At 40.8% G+C, this 22,828-nt stretch overlaps 1 protein-coding gene across 9 annotated transcripts in view; it reads right to left on the bottom strand.

The window, feature by feature from the left end:
- Ryr2 (ryanodine receptor 2) overlaps positions 1 to 22,828 on the bottom strand; it is a 596,457-nt gene that overhangs the window by 381,682 nt on the left and 191,947 nt on the right. For all 9 annotated transcript variants that reach the window (XM_036187934.1, XM_036187935.1, XM_036187936.1 and 6 more), the window contains exon 3: positions 4,281 to 4,385. In XM_036187934.1, coding sequence (XP_036043827.1) covers positions 4,281 to 4,385 — 105 coding nt within the window. The remainder of the gene's footprint in view (positions 1 to 4,280; positions 4,386 to 22,828) is intronic.

The following is a 22,828-nucleotide window of genomic DNA, read 5'->3' as shown; positions in this document are numbered from 1 at the left end:
TTTAAAAATAAAATCACATAAAGAGAAGTAAGTGTATGTCAAATATTTTTAGTAAGTTTACTAAGATAAAACCAACAGCAAGAGCAAAAGTTAAACCAAGTGTTAAACTTTCTGAAACTAGAATAGCAAGTGCTGTCACTGTGGATTTTTTCCTGAGTCTTTTTTTTAATCAAGGAATTTTTTTATTCATTTTACATACATACTAACTGTGTTTTCACACAATGGCATCATCATTAAACAGCTCAACTTCATGTGGCAGACCTAGTTGCGATATCAGCGCAGGAAGGGGATGTGCTAAGTTTAGCTAAGATTCCAGAAAGGAAAATCATGGAAAAGGTAGACAGGAATAATGAGTTCCAGGACAACCAGGTGAATTATTCCTGTATGAGAATTAAGTAAAGGGTATAAATAGCCACCTGTTTGTTTGGAGACAGGATATCACATTGTAGCCCAGGCTTTCTTGAAATTCACTATGTAGCCCCAGGCTAGGCTCAAACTCATGGCAACCCTTCTCCTGAATGCACTTTGAAGAGGGTGCTAACTCTTCTACATCCAACATCATTTGGTCATTACTCAAACTTGGTGATGAAGGCTTCCATTCCCTCTGAAAAGAGGACAGAGCTAAGATGGTACTCTCAAGTCTCTTCTCTGAATGCTGTACTAGAGAAATATCCACAAATAGCCCTGAGGAAGAAGCAACCCACGCTTGTGGGTTCAGAGACAGACAAGAACTAAGATCCATAGGAAATCCAAGATTCACAGAAGGAAGAGAAAGAAAGATGTGTGTGTATGCACTAGTCAGGAGAAACACCTGGAATAAAAATGCAGTGGAAACAGTGCAGCAGGTGCATCCTCCTGTGGCCTCGCTGGGGTCTCTCTATCCTCAGCATCTCCAGGCATCTACTCTTGGTCCTCTATTGTCATGAAGACCTGAATGACAAGCAGTAGCTCAGATCTCTATCTCCATTTTATCATGCATTGGGCTCTTTTCTCACTTTGAATGAAATAATCCAGAATGCTTTTGGTTTAGAGAAGTATTACATGACTTGAAGAGATGATAGGCATGTCTGCTGAGTCCAAGAGACTCAGCTCCTACAAACCCAGCAGCACTTGCCAGTGTACAACCTAACCCTAAGCTGATGATATAAACAACCCAAGGGGTAACACAGCTATTAAAGAGGAAATGCTATATCTGTGTTGGTAAACAGTCACCATCCAAGAGGTCTTCCTAACCTAGATCTCCCTAAGGTCCTCTATGATATGCCCCAAACTGTTCACACTATCCCATGAACATTCTATAGGACATTGGTTCTCGACCTTCCTAATTCTGTGATCTTTTATGTTGTGGTAGCCCTCAACCACAAAAATTATTGCTACTTCATAACTGTAATGTTGCTACTGTGTTTTCCTATGGTCTTAGGTAACCCCTGTGAAAGGGTTATTCAACTCCCCCAAGTGCTTGTAACTCACAGATTGAAAACCACTGCTATAAAAGCTTCCTACCATGCTCTCAATCCTAGTTATGTTCAATCCTAGGCAACCATGCAGGGCTTTGTAAGATGCTGATCCAACTCCTCACACAGATGTCTACATTATCTGGGGTAGAAATGTTCTGGTTAGAGGACAATTCAAAACTAAATTCAATTAAGTAAAAGCACTGCAGAAAGGGATCTGTAATTCTAACAATAAAATGTGAAAGGCACAAATCCCTAAATAGTATTTTAAAGTGTTTCCTCTGACCATGGGATATTCAGAGCTTGCCTAGTTCAACCTCATGGATACAGCTTTTTCCAAAGTTAAGTTTAGAAAAAGCATGGGGGCCTTACCTTGTTGGAGGAGGGAATGAGGTCGGTGGGTTGGCAGGGGCTGGGGGACAGGAGGATGGAAAAGAGGGGGGATCTGTGGTTGGTATGTAAAATGAATAAAAAATTTCTTAATAAAAAAAAGAAAAAAGAAAGAAAAGGAAAAAGCAGCTTTGCAATATAAAATTTTGCACATCGTCCTGCAAGCAAAAGCAATAGCTATTTGGTGGTTGTTGGTTTTGTTTCATTTTAAAACAAATTCAAATTTCAAAACTGGTATGCCTCTATGATGTTAAAAACCACAAGAGGTGAGATTCTGAATAGAAACAACTGTTTCAACAGCGAAACTTCATTTTTTTTTTCCTAACTTAACTCCACTCCAAGAGAATGGCAGACCTTGCTGAAAGAAAGAGAAAGGAAGGAAGGAAGGAAGAAAGGAAGGAAGGAAGGAAGGAAGGAAGGAAGGAAGGAAGGAAGGAAAGAAAGAAAGACACTTCACACCTGTTGATATGGGAAATTTGTACATGGTAGTCACCAAAAGTGATTTTAAAGAAATAAAAACATGTAACATGTTTGGAGGTTGGTAAAACAGCTTTCCTTGGAGCGGTGAGTGAAATCACTATTCTCTTCCACATTTAGTCATTATGTTAAAACTTTTTTCTTCAACACACTTATTTCTTCTGGATGTACATATTGTAGTGGAACTGTTGGATCATGTGATAATTCTATTTCTAATTTTTGAGGAACCTTCAAACCATCTCTCACAATCATCATGGTGACTTTTATTCCTATCAGCAAGGGGCAAACATCCCCTCACAGCATGTCTTGAGACAATTTTTTTGATCTATCTTATTTTTATTTTTTAATTATTATTACATTTGTGTTTTAATTTTACACATCAGCCATGGGTTCCCCTGTCCTCCCCCCTCCTGCACCCACTCCTACCTTCCCCCCATCCCCCCCCTCCATTCCCATCTCCTCCAGGGCCAAGACTCCACTGGGGATTCATTTAAACCTGGTGCATTCAGTACAGGCAGGTCTAGTCCCCTCCTTCCAGGCTGAGCAAAATGTCCCTGTGTAAGCCCAAGGTGCCAAACAGCCAGCTCATGCACTAAGGACAGCTCCTGGTCCCACAGCCTGGATGCCTCCCAAACAGTTCAAGCTATTTAATTGTCTCACTTATCCAGAGGGCCTGATCCAGCTGGGGGCTCCACAGCCTTTGGTTCATAATTCATGTGCTTCCATTCGTTTGGCTATTTGTCCCTGTGCTTTTTCCAATCTTGGTTGAGACAATTTTTAAATCAATTAAATTTTTGTATTGCACACCAAAAATTCTGGGAGATGTATGCATGACAATCAGGCTATCACTCATGCTCTGACATGTGCCCAAAAAGAAAACTAAAAAACAGAATCATTCTTGGTAGACTTCAGATGTGTTTTCCATCTTATTTCCAAAGAATTTCAGACAAACACAATTTTCAGGAGAATTACAAGAACCATAAATGGTTTATCCATATTGGTCACACATACATCCTATATGTGAAAATTTAATTTATAATTAATGAAAAAACTAATTAATGTTCTAAGATGTGTTTAAAAACCTTAGGGCTAAAAAGTTAATGTTAGAGCATAGCTGATTAGTCATGATATGAAACTTTGTGCCAATATTTTTTAATCTCTTTATTTATCCAAACTGAAAGAGTTTTGGCAATAACAACAAATAGTCAATAATGGCAAGGGAAGTCCCAGATGAATTCCTGGAAGCAAAGAGTTTATTAGACTATGAAGCACTAGGGTAACTGGTGGGGTGTGGGGTGGCTGTTCCTCCTACTGACTATCTACAAACTTTAATGAACTGATTAAGAGCACATGCTATCACCCCAACCCCTGAAAAAAAGTTGAAAAAAAAAAAAAAACAGCAATCCTGTGTCTCCTCGAAAAATAATTAAAATAACCCAATAGACTTTCAGAGAAAAAAATCATTATGAGGATACAGAATAGGAATTTTAATTTTCAGAAGATGGTTTGCTGTTTGCAAAATTACAATTTGCTGAAGCTGTCCTGCTGTAATTTTGTTATTTAAAATACAGAATGGTGCCATGAAATTGTATCTGTTACAAAGATGCTTAGGACATGTCACTTGGAGAAGGACATTAGAAGACGAGACAGAGTTCAATGACAAGCAGCCAGGAATAAAGCTAGCAGTCAGATGGTGACATGGGAACATGTAAGGAGACACACAAGCACCCACAAAACACATACATGAGCATGAAGCGAATGGAGGTTGAATTATTTTTATAGATGCCTTTAAGACATTCTAGGCCTGATAGATAAAGTAGGAAATCAATCATAAGGAAGCCACATATAGAAGCCACTGACTAAGCAAAATATATTTCACAATACCCAGGCAGGCAAACATTCACACACATACAACTAAGTTCAATAAAAGACCACGCATCTACACAAGTGAGTACTTACCCCTTCTGACTTTTCCATTGTGTTGGCCAGCATCTCCTGCAGGGCACGTACTGACAAGGACTGCTCCAGCACAAAGGTGCAGATGGACAGGTCCGGGGGGACATTCTATGTGGAAAGAGGAAGAACTGTCAGGGTAGCATCCTCCTCAAGCATGCAGTCAGTTGAACTTGTAAAGCTCCATTTCCCTTCCCACCTGTGACCTCTCACCATCATCTTCGCATGTAGGATGGATTGTGTTTATATTACATGGTTAACGCCTTCTTATGAGTCTGTGAATGCATGCATGCATATGCTTGCATGTGTGCTGGTGACACTGGCTTTTTCTTTTGTATAAGATAAACATTTATATTCCTAGAGCTGCATTCATATTTTGCCTCCACCTTAGGAGATTTGGCTGCTGTCTGAATATAAGTGTGTGCTGCATTTTCTCATTTTATTTTCACTCACAGGTATGTAACTTCATCTGTTTCCAGAAAGCTAAACAAATGTATACAGGGATGGAGAGGGTTTTAGCTTGGGCAGTGGTTTCTTCTCATTTTGGTTTTCTGTTAGGAATCCTGGGTCCCATCAAGAAGGCAAAGAAGTTAGTTTAACTTTTACACCTCCTTTAGTGTGCTTCAAGCAACCTCCAGGGCAACATGGAAGCAACTCAAACAAAATGTGTTTTAAAAATGAATGTTGTTTTCAATGTTGAGAGCTTGACAGCAAAGAGAAAAGAAGGGACTTGGAATTCAGTTCTGACAGGTGATCAGCCAGAAGCCATGTGGAAAAGTGCTTGGGCTTCCTCTCTATGGGCTGAAGAACACTCCTACTCCAAAGAATCACCGAGACTCAGTGTTTTTTTAAAAATCTGTCTTCTAAGCTGAAAAGAAATGCCAATAAAATATAATTTTATCTCTCCAATTTAAGAAAAGCCCATGTTCGCACGAAAGCTCAGAATCGCAGAGGAACAACTGAAGAGAGAAGCTGCAGGTTGGCCAAGACATAGGAAGGTACCCACAGCACACTTTCAGATGGAGCAGATGGCCTGTAGCTGAGGCAAGCCCATCGGGGCTTGGCCACCCATCTGCTGAGTGGCTTCTGGCAAAGTACCATGACCACTGATGGTCAGCTCCTCCTTGCATTAGAGAGACATAAAGTAACACAATGGAGTTGCTGCTGCCAATGTACTGACTAGACACACGGACCCTGCCAGATTGTCCTGATGCTTATATGTTCTCTCAGTGACAATACAACTCTGGTCTCATGAGCAATGACCTTTCCTACACACTGTGGGAGGGAAATATGAGCCAGAATACACAAAAATCCCAGATCCTGTTTTCCTTTCTACATGGCTTCAAAACCTCACTCAAAATACCCTACCACAGTACCAGCCTGGAAAATTTATTTCAAGGTTTTCACTTTTCCATGGATGTTCATCTTTCAGGTATTTTTTAAGTCTATTTTTTCAATTGTGTAGGTGAGTATATATGTTATTGTGCGTGCGTGTGTGTGTGTGTGTGTGTGTGTGTGTGTGTGTGTGTGTGTGTGTGTGTGTGTGTGTGTGTGTGTGTGTGTGTGTGTGTGTGTGTGTGTGTGTGTACACATGGAGCCAGAGGCTGATATCCATTGGATGTCTTTCTCCATCACTTTCCACATTATTATTTTTTTCTTGAGACAGTCTCTCTCCTTAAACCTGGAGCTCACAGATTAGTACCAGACTGCTGGCCAGTGAGCTCTGGTGATCCTCTGTCTGAGGCCCTCACACAGGGATTATACACACATGTCACAGCACCTGGGTTTTAGCATCTGAACTCAGGCCTTCACACTTGCATAGCAAATACTTTGCCCACTGAGCCACTTTGTCCCAGTCCCTCTTTGTCCTATCCTTTTCCTCTCCTTCCCTCTCTGCCCCAGAAGTTAATATGATCACCTTTGCAAAGCAAAGATTGTTCCTGTGTAAGACGAGTTGCTAAATAATCTTATTAATAAAAAACTCGGAAAAATTAAAAAAAAAAAAATGGAGCCAGATATTAGGGTTAAAACCGAGAGATCAGGGGAATAGGACAAGCCATAGCCAACCTCACCTTACCAGCCCTCAGCCTCCAAAGAGAAGACCTACTTTCTGTATGCCCATGCCTATATGCCTTTCTGTCCCTGCCATCTCACTTGCTCTCTCCGACCAGCTACATCACTTCCTCTTTCTGCCCAGCTGCCACTTCCTGTCTGTCAGTACAGACTTCCAGACCTTTATGGTTAACTAGTGTTGGAATTTAAGGTGTGTGCCACCATGCCTGGCTCTGTTCCCAGTGTGGCCTTGAACTCACAGAGATCCTTATGGATCTCTGCCTCCCCGTGTGCTACCATTGCCTAACTTCTATGTTTAATATAGTGGCTGGCTTTTTCCTCTGATCCTCAGATAAGCTTTATTAGCATGCACAATATATTGGGAGACACAATATATCAACACATTCCTGTGTCAATAAATGTCATGTCTCCTCTTTGAAAGACAAGGGTAAATGTCTGCTAATTAATGAAGCTGGTAAACCTAGGTATCCCCAGGCATTGAGATTGTTCAGAAAAGCTGGAGGCATTGAACTTGGCATTCGGGACCACAACAGGGTCCAGGTAGGAGAAAGGCATTAGCAGGTTTAAATGAGGGATGATTAGCAGGACATTACTATCTCAAAGGCCACAGCTATGCCAATTTAGTTCTTAATTATGAAAATCTCTAGTGAATTAGTGGAGGTTCAAAGGGTTTCCACTCTTCAAAACCTATCTTTTAGAACACTCAAGGAGTTCATGGTGCTGAAAAACCATACTTGAATCCATAATTCATAATCCATAAAGCATCTTTCAAATCTAATAGTACATGAATAGAGTAAGCTACTTTTTAAAACTACTTTTTAAAATACCAAAAACCATCTGTGCCCATGCAAAACTGGAAGTATGCTAGTGTTTGTCAAAGACCTTCCCACATGCCACTCTCTCTTTAATATCAACACAGTGATACTGTATCATATCAACTCTGTTCACATGCATCTTGAATGGTAGTCATTTCTGATTAGCATCCATGAAACTGTGAAGGGCAACACACACACATGAAATCAGAGTAGAGGCTGCTCCTACTACAAAGGAGCCTTAAGGTAATGCACAGGGGATGAGGATGTGGCTCCGTTGGGAAAGTCCTTGCCTAGCATGCACAAAGTCCTGGATTCGTTCAGAAGCAAAAACCAAGCGTGGTAGTGCAATCCTATAATCTTAGCACTGGGGTAGTAGAGGAAGAAGATTGGAAATTCAAGGTCATCCTCAGCTATTTAATGAGTTCAAGGTCATCTGCACTACATGAGACCCTGCCCTATAAAACAAAAAAGAGTAATACATCAGGTCTCTAAAGTAGCATATGGGAATATCAAGGCATCCCTTGCTTCTAAAATTGTCAAGGCCAATCCACTGCAAGCAGGTTGATTTCTACCCTATTAAATGTGAAGCAGTACTGATTTTTAAAGGGTTTTTTACTTATGTATATATCTGTGTGAGCATATGTTATGTGTGTGCAGTTGCCCTTAGAAGCCAGAGGATACCACCAGATCCCCTGGAGCTGGAGTTATGGGCAGTTGTGACCCAATCCACCTGCATTCTGGGAACCAAACTCATATCCTACAAGAGTCCACCAAGCCATCTCTACATCCCCACCCTATTATTTATGAACTCAAATAGGAGGACTATATACCAACCATTCAGACTCTAGGTATACTGCTTTTAAAATCCATAATTTCCAGTAATTTACATGCATATTAGAATGATGCTCTGAGAAGGGGCTCAAGATGAAGATATCTATTACTAAAAAGTTATAGGGTTGGTGAGATGGCTCAGGAGGCAAAGGTTCTTCTCACCAAGCCAAAAGACCTGAGTTCGATCAACATGACCCCTATGGTAGAGGGAGAGAACTGATTCCCAAAGCTGCTCTCTGACCACTACACCATGCCATGGGTCACATCCACACTCACGCACACATGTACATAAAAATAAACAAATAAAATCTTAACGTTAGTTATAGTTATAGAACTGAAATCTCAGACTTTAGAACAGTTGGAGTAAAGACATAAAGAAATGAGTATACAAATGGAAAGGAGACAATAATGAATGAAAGTGTTAGGCCCAAGGCTGTCATTCAAACAGCTTAATTGACTACAAGGCAACTTCACATGCTGCTCAAAGGCTGGGTTTTTAATGACTGCATATGTAGCAAGCATCTGGCCTTGTCACAGTAATATAGAGATAAGTAAAGGAACATAACACAGGGCACAGAAGGCACTGAACATTAGGACCAGACAGACCTCAGCTCTGCCTGATAAGCATCCCAACAAACCATGAATCATGAACAAGCTTGATGGTAACTCCTGAGACAATTATGGATTGGAAAGGATGTCGCCCAGGAATTTTGTGAAAAGGAGATTCAGACAGAACCCATTCATAGGTACACTGCCTCAACTTGGAATCTGAAACTAGGGCCATTTTAGAAGCTCATGTCCTAGAATGGGCCCTCTGAGAAAGAACAAACAGTAACAAGGGTGTCAGGCATGGAAAGAGCTGCCCTTTGTGCTCAGTTATGCTGCAGAGTTAGCTGGATACCCAAGAGAGTCACCATTGCAGTAGAAGGGGCAATGTTTTCTGGGTGAAGAATCTTGACGGGAAGGATACAAAATGGAATTACAGTGTAAACAAGGCAAGGCAGACAGGTTAGCTTAGAGGCTCTGCCTGTTATATGGAATTAAACTTGTAACTATGAACACTTGATTTGCTTTGACTAAATCTGAGAGATATGGACAACTCTGGGGTCATGTTGAAGCTCATAGACTAGAAACCTGAAGTTGAAGCTATCGATCTGAAGTAGAGTTTGGTTAAACAAATATTTCACCTCATCTAACAAATAAGTGGGCTCAGAATAGGTCAATGGGTGACATAAGCAGTAGCTCAGGGTTTAAGAGCACTTGTTCTCACAGAGGACCCAGATTCAGTTCCCAGCACCCATATGGTGGCTCACAACCATCAGTAACTCCAATTCCAGGGGATCTTATCTGCACTGGGCACACACATGGTATACATACACATGTGAAGAAAAAACATTCATACACATAATTAACATAAATCTTTTAAAAGAGATATTTTAGGAAGATAATTCTAGGAGATAGATACATGATGAATATGATCCACAATTATATACATGTGTGTATGTGTGGCTCATGTATGTATAGAATATATACTATATATATATATGTATTTGTAAATATTTTTAAAGGTCAATTGAAGATACATCAAAGAAAAATTTATGGGGAATTTTTTCCTACAGCTGAGGGAGAAGGCTAGTATATCCACTGTCTAACATAGAAAACTGAATAAAAATGACAATAAATGGACAAATAAATACCCAACACTTTCAGAGACATGTTAATCCACTTAAGGATATGGGACCATCCATGGCTTAGATCACTGCTGAACTTTGGGTGGGACACCTGTATTGTTCCTTCCTGGCATTGGCTGCCCCTGCCTCTGTCCACCCCCATAACACCTCTTGCTCAGTAGATAACTAAGTCTGTCAAAAGCATTGCATCACCTAGGCTGTGAGGGGCAGCAATTCTGACACCTTGTCCAAGGAGTTGCCATAGAAGGCCTGGTGTGACAGTGAAAAGTGGAGGGAGGCCCCACGTGCCATGGGTCTGACTCCAAAGATCCTCACTGAAATCACACATGTAAGACACACGGATGGCCTACAGCCTTAAAGACAACCAGCAGTTGCCACACTTGGATCCTACCCATACACAGGCGGTTCACTTGCAGGGAGTGGATTTCTTCCTTCTTAAGAGGGCACATAGTCTCTGCACCATCAGTGCTGAATGCTAAGCTATGTATAAACAAGGACTCAAGGAAATCCTTCTTAAAATAAAAAGAACCTTTCAAACTTTGACCAGGGACATTAATGTCCACAAATTAAAAGTTTAATCCAGGAAATTTACTCAACACTGAAAGCTGCATATAAAAATCTAGCAAGAGTAGCCTTCAACAGGGAAGTATCTGAACTTAGGATGGCTATATTTTCTAAAATGTACAGCTCTAGCTCAAAATTTTGGCATAGACAGGAAAAACGCAATGTGTGATCTATACTGCAGTGATAAACTGAGCAGGAAAATGAACCTGCAACTTGGACCTAGTGGGAAAGCACTTGAAAGCAGCTGTTATTCTCTTGCAGATATAGCTTGACAATGGAAAACAAGGCTGATGTTCTTCAGTGAGGCAACTCCTGCCTCATGGTTAGTTCATGCCCCAGCACCAAACAGAAAATAAAGCTGGGGAAGAGCGGCTTGGCTATGTCATCATTAACAAGTACACATAAACATATACACATGGGGCCATCTGTAATATGATCTTCCACACAGAGCTGTGGCCCATTATTTCATATTCTATACAGAGAAAGGGAAGGAAAAGGAGTATATGCAGAGAAGAGGAGAGAGGGAAAGATCAGAGAGAGGGTAGGAGGAAAGAGAAGACAGGAAGAGGGAGAGAGGGAGGAGTCAGTAAGTCACATGGAATCACTTTAAAAAAATTAAGTATGATCCATGTACCAGCATATAAGAATAACGACAAGGGGATGGGGAAACGGCTCAGCAGTTCAAGTGATTGCTGCTCTAGTGGAGGACCTTAGTTTGGTTCCCAACACCCAGATCAGTCAGTATGATGACATTTTATTTGTGCTGAAATGTGATATTTTATTTGTTTGATATTTATTTGCCTGGAAATCAGAGGTCATAGTCACCCATAAACAGAAGTCAGGTGGTGGTAGCACATGCCCTTATTCTGATCACATGGCAGGCAGAGTCTCTGTGTATTCAAGGACATAGCCAAGTGTGGTGACAAATGCCTTTAATCCCAGTACCAACCATAGAGATATGGAGGTCTATATAGACAGGCAGTGACCAGGAAGTGATGTGGCTGGGCTTAGGGTCAATGAGAAGGCAGAATAGGAGGCAATAAAAGTGCAGGTTAGACAGGAAGAGGTTATCTTGGGAAGCTACAGCAAGGTGGTAAGCTAAGGTTAGTTGGTGGCTATTGCTCCAATCTCTATGGCTTGCACCTCTGTATTGGGTCTGTGTTTCTTATTTTATAAGACTGTTTAGAAATTCATCTACAAGTCAGCCCATATCTACCTGTACTTCCAGCTCAAGGGAATCCAACACCCTCTTCTGGACTTTGTGTGCACTGAATGCACACACATGCATGCATGTGCACACTCATAAAGAAAAGGAATTTTTAAAAAATAAAAATGACAAATGGCAAATGTTACTAAAATTATCAATATTTACATGAAATATGCTTATTCTAAAAGTGCTAACCAAAATGCAGAGGATTTTTTTTCAAATACAATTTTCAAAAAACATGATCTAACTCTATACCCCCTCCAAGATACATCCCACAGACTGAAAGCCACAAAGAGACATATGTATAAAAATATATTTATAAAATATATGTACATGAAATTCAACTCTGAGAAGGCTGGAAAATGATACTCTATCAGTATCATTCAGAGACAAATGGGTTATAAGATAAGAAATTATATCCTGAAAATTATTACAATTACAATTAAATGAAAAAAGAAAAGAGAGACAAAAAATAAAGATAAATATATCAGACAATAAAGAAAACTGAATCTACATATAATCATGTACAGTAGAGGCCCAGGTAACACACACACACACATGAATCTAACACTCCTAACAAAGAAAACCAAGAGCAACACACAAAATTCAACTTTCTTAAGTGTATATGGGTAGATCTATATGTACCTCATGTGTACAGGTGCCCTTAGAGGCCAGAAAAGGGCTCCAGATGCCTCACAGCTGGAGTTACTGGCATTTGTGAGTTGTTGTCCTACATGGATGCTAAGAACTGAACTCTGGTTCTCTGGAAAAGCAACAAGCACTCTAAACCACTGAGCCATCTCTCCAGCACCACAAAATTCAATGTTTATACTACTAATACAATATGGGATGGAACTGGGAACAAAATATCATTTACAACAACATTGGTGAGAAATACGTATATTTTTTAAATGGCCAGTAAGTTAAATATCTGCATGCACCTAAGCTTAAGCTTTTGTAATTCTCACTTGCCCATCAGGCTCAGTCAGAGCACTGAGGTGACTAACACAGACCATGTGCCTTTGGAAGGATCTAACCACTAGCAGGACTCTTCTGAGATAGGCTGCTCTTACTTTCACGATGCTTGACAGCAAATAGCAAAGAGCTGTTTGACTTGATCCACTAAATAACGTAAGGTTTCCATTGTAGACAAGATGCATCAATACATGAAAACTCGTCACTCGACTTCCATTCACTTTAACACATCAGACATTGAAGAGAGGAGTTGGACACAGGGTCTTAACAAAGCCACAAGAATTCTCTAAATTTAGAATATGTCTACTGCTATGACTTAGACCAAGTTTAAAAGGAGTCCCCCACCAACACGCCAAAGAGTCATGCACTGAAACTCTGAGGCACAGTATTAAAGGAAAAGGAAAGCAGAATTGACAAGCAATAGGACAGAGAAGGTAATAGAGAAACTAGGCACTAAGCCAGAATTTGACAGCTAAAGTGCTGCTAAGACAGAGCCACTATTGACTGGACTGAGGATCATAGAAGGTAGTAATTTGAGGAAGGTGGTAATGAATTATGTTGAAGACACCCTAGGCTTCGGAATAAGCCAGTCTTCATGAGACAATATCAGACATGATGAAGCAATGCCTGTCTGGTCCAGGAGGAGATGTGACTGCCTCCCATGCTGAGATGCCAGCACATTAAGTGATGCTAACTGAAGGGTAGGTAGAGACCAGAGGATCCCTGGAACTTGCTGAGCAGCCAGGTCAACAGCATCGCTGAGCTCCAGGAACAGTGAGGAAATCCTGAAGCAGATAACTGAGGAAGACAACTGTCTTCAGTCTCTGAGCCCCACAGATGTGCATGTGCACCCACAGATGTGCATGTCCACACAGACATACACACACAAGGAAGAAGAAGCAAGAAAAGGCAGTAGGCAGGTAGACAATCACAGGAAAAGAGGCACACCTCATTTTCAAAGGAGCAAATTCAATAGTGAGGTCAAACAGGGTGAAGAAGAAGCCAGAGACTGAGTCTGATGACTAAGATATCACTAGGCATAGTTAGAAAAAATTAGTAGAAGTAATATGAAAGGATTCTATTTCAGAAGTTCTAGAAAAAAAAAGGGGATTTTCTGTACCATGGCAATGACAGATGGGAGTGACAATGTAAGAAACTACCAGCTTCAGTGGTACAAAAGAAAGTTACTATCAGGGCAAGTGAGATGGCTCAGTGGATAAAGGAACTTTCCACCAAGCCTGGCAATCTTAATTTAATGCCTAGGACACACACAGTTGAAAGGGAGAACCAACTCCAACAAGTTGTCCTCTGACCTCTGCATGTGAGCCATTTACACCCACACACAAATAAATAAACTGAAAAAAAATTTTAAAGACAGCTAGTAATATCCTCCATTACAGTAACTATCCATCTGATTTCCCCAAGCTAAGCCCAGGTGATATTCATTTCATCCATAATATACCCCAGTTTGTGGTTGTGGTTGATGAAAGAAGAATCAAGCACACTTCTGGGCCTGAGAAAATGCCTGTTAGCTTATCCTCATTTCCTGGAGAAGCTAACATCGATTCCTTCGTAACCCAGTACCAGGCCACAGAGATGAAAGGCAAGCAACCCAGGTGACACGCTAGCAACTGGATGAACCACCTGCATCTCAGCCCCAGGACAACAGCATCAGGATCACCCTTAAGCATTCTGCTGCTGAGCCCTTTCCAGTTTCATACACCTTCAACACTAATGAGCTCACACTGCTCCTGTGGAGATGACACATATTCAATCAACTAATAATGCCTTTTCATAGCACAGGTGACCCCTGGCACAGTAGAGCTGTCTGAGAAGTGGGTAGCTTTTGTTTGACTTTCTTTGTAATGTTGAACGTGTACCCATCCACATGCTTTCAGGAGAGTGTAAAGCCTCCCCCACCACATAACTAATGCTGACTTTTAGAGCTGCCAAACCAAGACCTATGAGAGCAACTGGCCTTTGAAAATGCACATCGAAACACAGGGCATCTTTTTGCTGACTGATCATCCTTCTGACTGGAATTTTAGCTATTAAGCTCTGTGTGCCATCTCTCAAAAGGACTGAAAATTATATTTGCAGTAGAACACTGTGATCTGGTCCAGACACTCGTGGAAATCTGGTAGACAGCCAAAAAAAAAAAAAAAGAATAAGTAAATGAAGGAAGAGGAGAAGGGGAAGAGAAGGGGAGGAGACAGGGATTGAAAGAGGAAAGAGGGATGTGGGAAGAGGCAGGGAGGCAGAGGGAGAGGAAATGGGAGGAAGAGAGAGGAGCCGAAACAAAAACAATTTCCGAGCATGATTTCAGCCAGTTTATGTTAAATTTTCCATAGGACTCCAGATGCTATCTCCCATCAATAAAAGTCCCAAAGAGGGACTGAAATACTTTCTCAAGGATGGTATGTGTTATATAACATTCTAATCCTTTTTAGCTAAATCCCTGGCTCTTGTCCTTCATCCCATAGTGTCTCACAGACCCTGACAACCTTACAAGTGCAACAGCCTCTATTGTGAGGCATAGATACATAGACAATAGATGTAATCAAGATCATAAAGTCACATACAGCTTCCTAGGAGATTTGAACATCTGGGGCCAAGGCCATGACAGATCTAACTGCTGTCAAGTTTTGACTCTTTGTAGTACAGTGGTCAGAGGGTGGAGGTAGGGGAAACAGCAGCTCTTTGCCTTTTTTTTTTTTCATGTGTTCTTTACTAATGTAGTGTTCAATGTGTCTTTCTCCACAGCCTCTCATGAGCTCTGTGCTTTTGAGTAGATCTGACTAGAACTAAAATGTTTAAGACTATCCTCATAAATAATGGTAATATTGTCTTAGTTAGGGTTTCTATTGTTGTAACAAAACACCATGACCAAAAAGCAAGTTGGGGAGGAAAGAGTTTATTTGGCTTACACTTCCACATTGCTGTTCATCACCAAAGGAAGTCAGGACAGGAACTCAAGCAGGACAAGAACCTGGAGGCAGGATCTGATGCAAAGGCCATGGAGGGATGCCGTATATTGGCCTGCTCCCTGGCTTGCTCAGCTTGCTTTATCTAGGACCACCAGAGCAGGGGTGGCACCACCCATAATGGGCTGGGCCCTCCCCCATTGATCATAATTAAGAAAATGCCTACAGCTCGATCTTATGGTGTTGTGGAATATTCCTTTACATAGTCTAAAGATATGTCACTATGATTGGTTTAATAAAAAAGCTAAACAGCCAATAGCTAGGCAGAATTTTTGAGGCAGAGAGAATGCTGGGAAGAAGAAGGAAGGGTCACCAGCCAGATGCAGAGCAAGCAGGATGGGCACTACAAAGATGATGTAATAAAGCCATGAGGCAGAAAGTACATTAAAAGATATGAGTTATTTTAAGTTATAAGAGCTAGTTAGAAAGAAGCCTAGCCATTGACTGAGCTTCCATAATTAATAATAAGTCTCCTTGTCATTATTAGGGAGCTTATGGTCCTGATGAAAAATCTGCCTACAAATGGTGTCCAATGTGGGGGCTCAAATATCCAAACATAGAGCATAAGAAAGCTAAGAAAAGTTCTAGACAAGGAGCCGGATGTGGTTTCTTAGTCCTGCATTCTCTCAGATGAGCTGGTGCTCAGTGACAATACAGAGGTACCACTACCAGCTGCTGCCTGCAGGCTGGAGCCAGCTGCCAGGGCCATATGCTAAGCTGAGCCATGCCAGCAGCTGACATGGGAGTTTAAGATTTGTCTCACGCTGTCACAGAACCCTGTAGGTACTCAGTAAAGACAGATCCAGATGGAGAAAAACCTCTAAACAGGTTAAAGTGTGTTTAAAAAATATGTGTGGGCTTAAAAAAAGAAAGAAAATGAGTATAGACAGTCATTGAAAAAAAACAGTTTATAAATAATAAGATAAAGTCTTTACAAAGAAAATATAATATAAAAATGGTAAGTCAGCCGGGCGGTGGTGGTGCACGCCTTTAAGCCCAGCACTCGGGAGGCAGAGCCAAGAGGATCTCTGTGAGTTCAAGGCCAGCCTGGTCTCCAAAGCAAGTTCCAGGAAAGGTGCAAAACTACACAGAGAAACCCTGTCTCAAAAAACCAAAAAAAAAAAAAAAAAAAAAAAAAAAAAAAGGCACATAAAGATGGAAAATACACAGAGTATCTGGATCTTATATAGTGCTTTGTTAATTTTGATTTTTGAAATGCTAATAAACAGAGACTGACAGCTGCTGAGAGACACTGGATTGTGGAAGCAACAGCTGAATTAAACCAGCTATATACTTTAGTGATGTCTTGGCTTCAGAATGGAAGTTTAGAATGAAAAATGTGTTGAGCTGGGAGAGAGGTTATGCTTTTGTTTCCATAGGAAACAAAAGGCTGTGGATTTACTCAAGGTTAAAGAGGATCAGATCTGATTGGAGGAGACCCCCTGAAAATACTGCAACAAACATAAAGAAATAAACATTAAAAAAAACACACAAGACAAGTGACATATATTTTACCTGTTCAAACATCAAACAAAAATCATCTTTGGCTGGTTTATGTACAGTGCAGAGTCCATAGTTGTGTTAACACAGATATGTATGTTACCTTTGAAAGTTTATGTATTTTCAGAACAAGGAGACTAGACACCAATGCAAACAGGTGGCCCAGGTGATCCAGTTTCTTAGAATGCCTCTGTTATAGTTTACTCAGGGTTCTGCATCCAGAAGAGTTTCAAAGCTACTGACTGAGATGGTTTAGCCTCATAGACTATTCTAGCCAGGACTTGACCATTATCCTAATTTTCTCAGGGCCCCCCCAAAACTTCATCACCCCAAGACAGCAGGAAGCAGTCTAGAGAATACAATACCCACATCCCAAGAGAAGGGGAGGGTGGTTTTAGGTTATTCAGTAGGTCATGGATATTTGTCATTATTTAGTGGAGGGTTTGGATACAGGTTGTTACTGGCAATGGTCAGGAAAAAAATTGAACAAAGGAGATTAGATTCAGGGACTTCTTCTGAAAAGTAAAAGCGGGGATATAGTAAAGAAATGATGGGATAAAAGGATAGAATAGATGTTGAGTCTACTTTTGAGCAACCACTTGTCTCAAATATTTTATATTGGTATGAAATTTTGTATATTGATACAAGTTGAAGGTTATTTTGTTATACTATATTATATATTTCTATTTCTTGTTTAAGGTATTATACCTATGCAGCTCATTTAAAAATGTAAAGTTTAGTACTTGAAAGCTATTTAGGATAATAAAGAGTTAACTGTTGCCATAAAACTCTAAGTGGCCCTAGGCTTGCAATCTGTGTTTTCAACACAGAAAAGACCCACAGAAGTCTTAACCCACCCATAGCCGGTAGGCTAAAGGCAACTGAGCCATTCCCTTCCTTAACAAGCCTTACTGCAAATTGGAGTCCTTGTAAGATGGTATCCTGAGAGCAAATGGAACTTGAGTTTGTAAATTTATAACTTTCAAAGCTAATCAAAATGTATATAACTATTGATTTAAATTTGTCATGCCCAATAGAATGAAAAAATAGTTAACTGTGATAGCTACTTTTGCTGCCAGAGTCTCCACTGTGCTAGATGTAGTAACCAGTTATGAAATGGCAATCCCAGAAACAGTAGTAGCGGTGGTCACTGTTATAACAGCAACAATGGCAGCAGTGATGTCAAATTCTCTTCTGGAGCATGTGGGTATCCATTGGCATGGACACAACTCCAGGAACACGAACCACCAAGGCCCCTTATTCTTGATCCCAGCACGACTTAAGCTGGCAACTCTGCAAAAGAACAACTAAGAACCATAAAGGAAAAACAGGCAGCTCACAAGCAGCAGAACTAATCGTCTCATAATGGCTACATTCAGAATCACAAATTTTAAGGGATCTTCAATGGGGGCTAAATGAATTTTAGGAGGCCAAAAAATGTTGCACAGAGCCACTCCTGAAAAGTAGGTACTGCTCCAGCATTAATAGGATTGTGAGAATGAAAATGCTTAGCTGGCATAACTCTGCAGCTCTCACAAGATTGAGCCTTTATGAAAATGAATATTCAGAGACTGGTAATTCCTGGGGGGCACTCACCAACCTAAGACAGAACGCCTGTGTGGCCTGGACAGATGTCGCCATGATGGGTAAGGTGACCTGCTGAACTAGGCCCGCTGAATGTGGGTGACAGTTGTGTGGCTTGATTTGTTTGTGGGGTCCCTGTCAGCAGGGCCAGGACTTATCCCAGGTGCATGAACTGACTTTTTGGAATCTATTCCTTGTGGTGGGATACTTTGCTCAGCCTTGATACAATGGGGAGGGGCTAAGCTCTCCTTCAACTTGATATACCAAACTTTGTTGACTACCATGGGAGGCCTTACCCACTCTGAGGAGTGGATGGGGGTAGAGTGTGAGGGAGGTGAGGAGGCAAGAGAAGGGGAGGGAGGGGGAACTGGGGTTGATGTGTAAAATGAAAAAATTTTTAATAAATAAATATATTTAAATTAAAAAAGGAAACCATCAAGAAAAAAATTAAAAAATACACTTTAGTAGCTAGATAATAATCAAACTTATAGTCAGGTATATTTCAAGGTCATAAAGAGATATGTTTTAGATGGGTGATCTCCAAACATTTCAAAGACATACAGAATGAGGCATTTAAAATGTTATGATAATATAAGGTTTTTCATGACAGTGAGACACCTCTGCTTCTGACAGCACCAATTTACTTCATAAAAGGAAAATGGGCATCAAAGAATCTCCCATATGGAGTTTGCTTTCTTTGTGGCAAAGCTAGCCATTTGGACAGGAAACTACCCTTGCCTTGACTGCTGACGGTATGCTGTCCAAATTGGACAAGCAGGACACAAAAGAAAGTGACTGCCAAACTTTGGCAAACCAGAGTAGTACAGTCTTTCAAAAACTCCTGCTTCACAGAAAAGTCTGTCAGATATTCTAGACCTATAGGCAAAAGATGGATGCCCTAATGTTACAGAAGAACCCTGGGGTAACTGTCCAGGCAGCCAGCTGTCTCTGTTATTTCTTAGTTTTGGAAGTTGCTTACTCTATACTTACTGTTTACTCAGGTCTTTGATGGGGTCGATGACTAGAAAGTTGTAGTTTTACAGTTTTTCTTATTACAAAATTCAGAAAAGGAACTTACATAAGAGATGTAAAGTTTATAAAGTTGAGGAATATAAAAGCTTAAAATGTTTATTTAAGAAGATGTTTTGAAATCTAAAATGATAGTTTTAAGATGGTAATACAAGTTATGATAAAAAGTAGTTAGGTATAAAACTTTGGACTCATCAAGAGTTACTATAGGTAATGGAATATTTTCTCTAAATATGCCAAATACAAATGGACTGGACATTATAAATGTAAATTTTTTTTGGAGCTAAGGATCGAACCCAGGGCCTTACACTTGCTAGGCAAGCACTCTACCACTGAGCTAAATCCCCAACCCCATAAATGTAATTCTTACTTGATAATTGTTGTTACTGTTTATAGTTTTATTGTGTTAGAGTTAAAACCTTTCCTTTTTCTTTAGACAAAAAGAGGGAAATGTTGTGGAATATTCCTTTACACTGTGTAAAGATATGTTGCTGTGATTAATTTAATTTTAAAAAAAGCTCAGTGACCAATAGCTAGACAGGATTTTCTTTTTTCTTTTTCATTTTTCTTTATTAAAAATTTTTCTACTCACTCCACATACTATCCACAGATCTCCCTCCTCCCTCCTCCCACCCCCCAGCCCTCTTTCCCAAGCCACCCCACATCCCCACATCCCCAAAACAAGGTCTCCCATGGGGAGTCAGCAGAGCCCAGCACACTGAGCCTAGGAAGGTCCAAGCCCCTTTCCACTGCACCAAGGCAGTGCAAAGTGTCACACCACAGGCACCCGATTCCAGAAGCCTACCCATGGACCAGGGACAGATCCTGATCCCCCTGACTGGGTGTCCCCCAAATAGTTCGAGCCAAACAACTGTCTTCCATATCCAAAGGGCCTAGTATAGTCCCATGGGGGCTCCACAGCTACCAGTCCATAGTTCATGGGCTTCCACTAGTATGGCTGGTCATCTCTGCATGTTCTCCCATCATGATCTTGACATCCCTCACCTGCAGTACCTCTCCTCTCTCTCATCAATTGGATTCCCAGAGCTCAACCTGGTGTCTGGCCATGGATCTCTGTATCTGCCTCCATCAGTCACTGGACAAAGGCTTTATGATGAAAGCAAGGTTATTTGCTAGGCTGGTCACTAGAGTAGACCAGTCCAGGCACCCTCTGGACCACTGCCAACAGAACAAGGTGGGGTCAACCTTGTAGATTCCTGAGAGCCTCCCCAGCACCCTGCCTCTTCCTATTCCCACGATGTCCTCATCTATCATGGTATCTTCCTCCCTGCCTTCCCACTCTGTCCCAGTTCCAGCTTGACCCTCCCCCCATTTCCCTATGTTCTCATTCCCCCACTCCTGGCTTTCTGCCACCCCCACACCCAGTCCACTCATGTAGATCTCATCCACTTCTCCTTCACAGGGTCATTCATGTGTCCCTCCTAGAGTCTTTCCCTGTTAGCTAGCCTTTCTGGAATTGTGGGTTGCAGTCTAGCCATCCCTTCCCTCACATTTAGTATCCACATATGAGTGACTACATACTATGTTTGTCCTTCTGAGTCTGGGTTACCTCACTCAAGATGCTATTTTCTAGTTCCATCCATTTGCCTGCAAATTTCATCATATCATTGTTTTTTTACTGCTGAGTTGTACTCCATTGTGTATATGTGCCATATTTTCTTTATCCATTCTTCAGTTGAGGGGCATCTAGGTTGTTTCCAGGTTCTTGTTATTACAAATAATGCTGATATGAACACAGTTGAGCATGTGTCCTTGTGATAAAATTGAACATTCCTTGGGTATATGCCCCAGAGTGGTATAACTGGGTCTTGAGGAAGACTTATTCCCAATTTTCTGAGAAACCACCATACTGATTTCCAGAGTGGCTGTACAAGTTTGCATTACCACCAATAGTGGAGGAATGTTCCCCTTGCTCCACATCCTCTCCAACATAAGCTGTCTTCAGTGTTTTTGATCTTAGCCATTCTGACAGGTGTAAGATGGTATCTCAGAGTTGTTTTGATTTGCATTTCCCTGATGACTAAAGATGTTGAGCAATTCCTTAAATGCCTTTCATAGGCAGGATTTTCAAGGCAGAGAGAACACTGGAAAGAAGAAGGCAGGGTCACCAATCAGATGCAGAACAGGATGGGCACCATGGAGATGAGGTAATAAAGCCATGAGGCAGAAAGTATTTTAAAAGATATTGGTTAATTTAAGTTATAAGAGCTAGTTAGAAACAAACCTAAGCCATTGGTTGAGTTTTCCTAATGAATAGTCTCCCTGTCATCATTGGGAGTCAATAGTCCTGATAAATGTCCGACCATGTTATGGAGGCATTTTCTTAATTAAGGCTCCTTCCTCTCTGATGACTCTAGCTTGTGTCAAGTTGACCTAAAACCAGCTAGTACAAATACCATCACCAAGCTTCTGCTTTGTCTGCCTGTTACTGTTCTAAGTACATGACATCTGTTAACTTAGTTCACATAGGAACTTGCTCTTAACAGATCCCTCCTAAGGCAGATGAGTATTTTGTTGTTATACATCAAAATCAGACATACTCCAAGTGTGGAATTGCTGTCAACCAGCAGAAATCCTTGGGACACTTACATAATGGATGTTATATAACCAAATATCATTTAGACCAACCAAGGAAAGGATAAACTGGGCAGGAAATGCTAATTTACTGGTGAAATATCATTCCTTTCTTACTTGTTTTCAGATGAGAATATGTAAAACCCATTAGAATATTATTCTCATACCCTAGATATGACTATAGAGATAATTTCACATAGATGCAAAAGAAAGGAAGGAAGAAATAATGAAAGGAAGGAAGGAAGCAGAGAGACAGACAGATAGGAGTAGAAAGATAGTTCAGAGGTTAAGAGTGAGTACAACTCTTGCAGAGGATCTGTATTCAGTTCCCAACACTGTTGGGCCTCTTACAAGCCCCTAGAATTCCAGCCACAGGGAGATCTAATGCCCCCTTCTGGACTCCACAGGCAACTGCACTCATACAGACACACACACACACACACACACACACACACACACACACACACACTTTTAAAAATAAAATAAATCTTTTAAAAGAAGAATAAAATATATGAGAAGCTAGGATTTCTTAATTTGGTTCATTTTTGTCTGTCCACTTGTCTGTTTGTTGTTTTGGTTTTTGTTTTGTTTTGTTTTGTTTTTTGAAGCAGGGTCTTTATATATAGCCCTAGCTACCCAAAACTCACTATGGAGACTAGCATGGTCTCAAGCTCAGAAATCCACTTGTCTCTGCCTCCCTAGAGCT

The sequence above is a fragment of the Onychomys torridus genome, chromosome 5 (assembly GCF_903995425.1).
Source record: "Onychomys torridus chromosome 5, mOncTor1.1, whole genome shotgun sequence".
Taxonomy (NCBI): domain Eukaryota; kingdom Metazoa; phylum Chordata; class Mammalia; order Rodentia; family Cricetidae; genus Onychomys; species Onychomys torridus.
The sequence above is the reverse complement of the archived record's forward strand: the minus strand, read 5'-3'. Positions and strand labels throughout refer to the sequence as shown.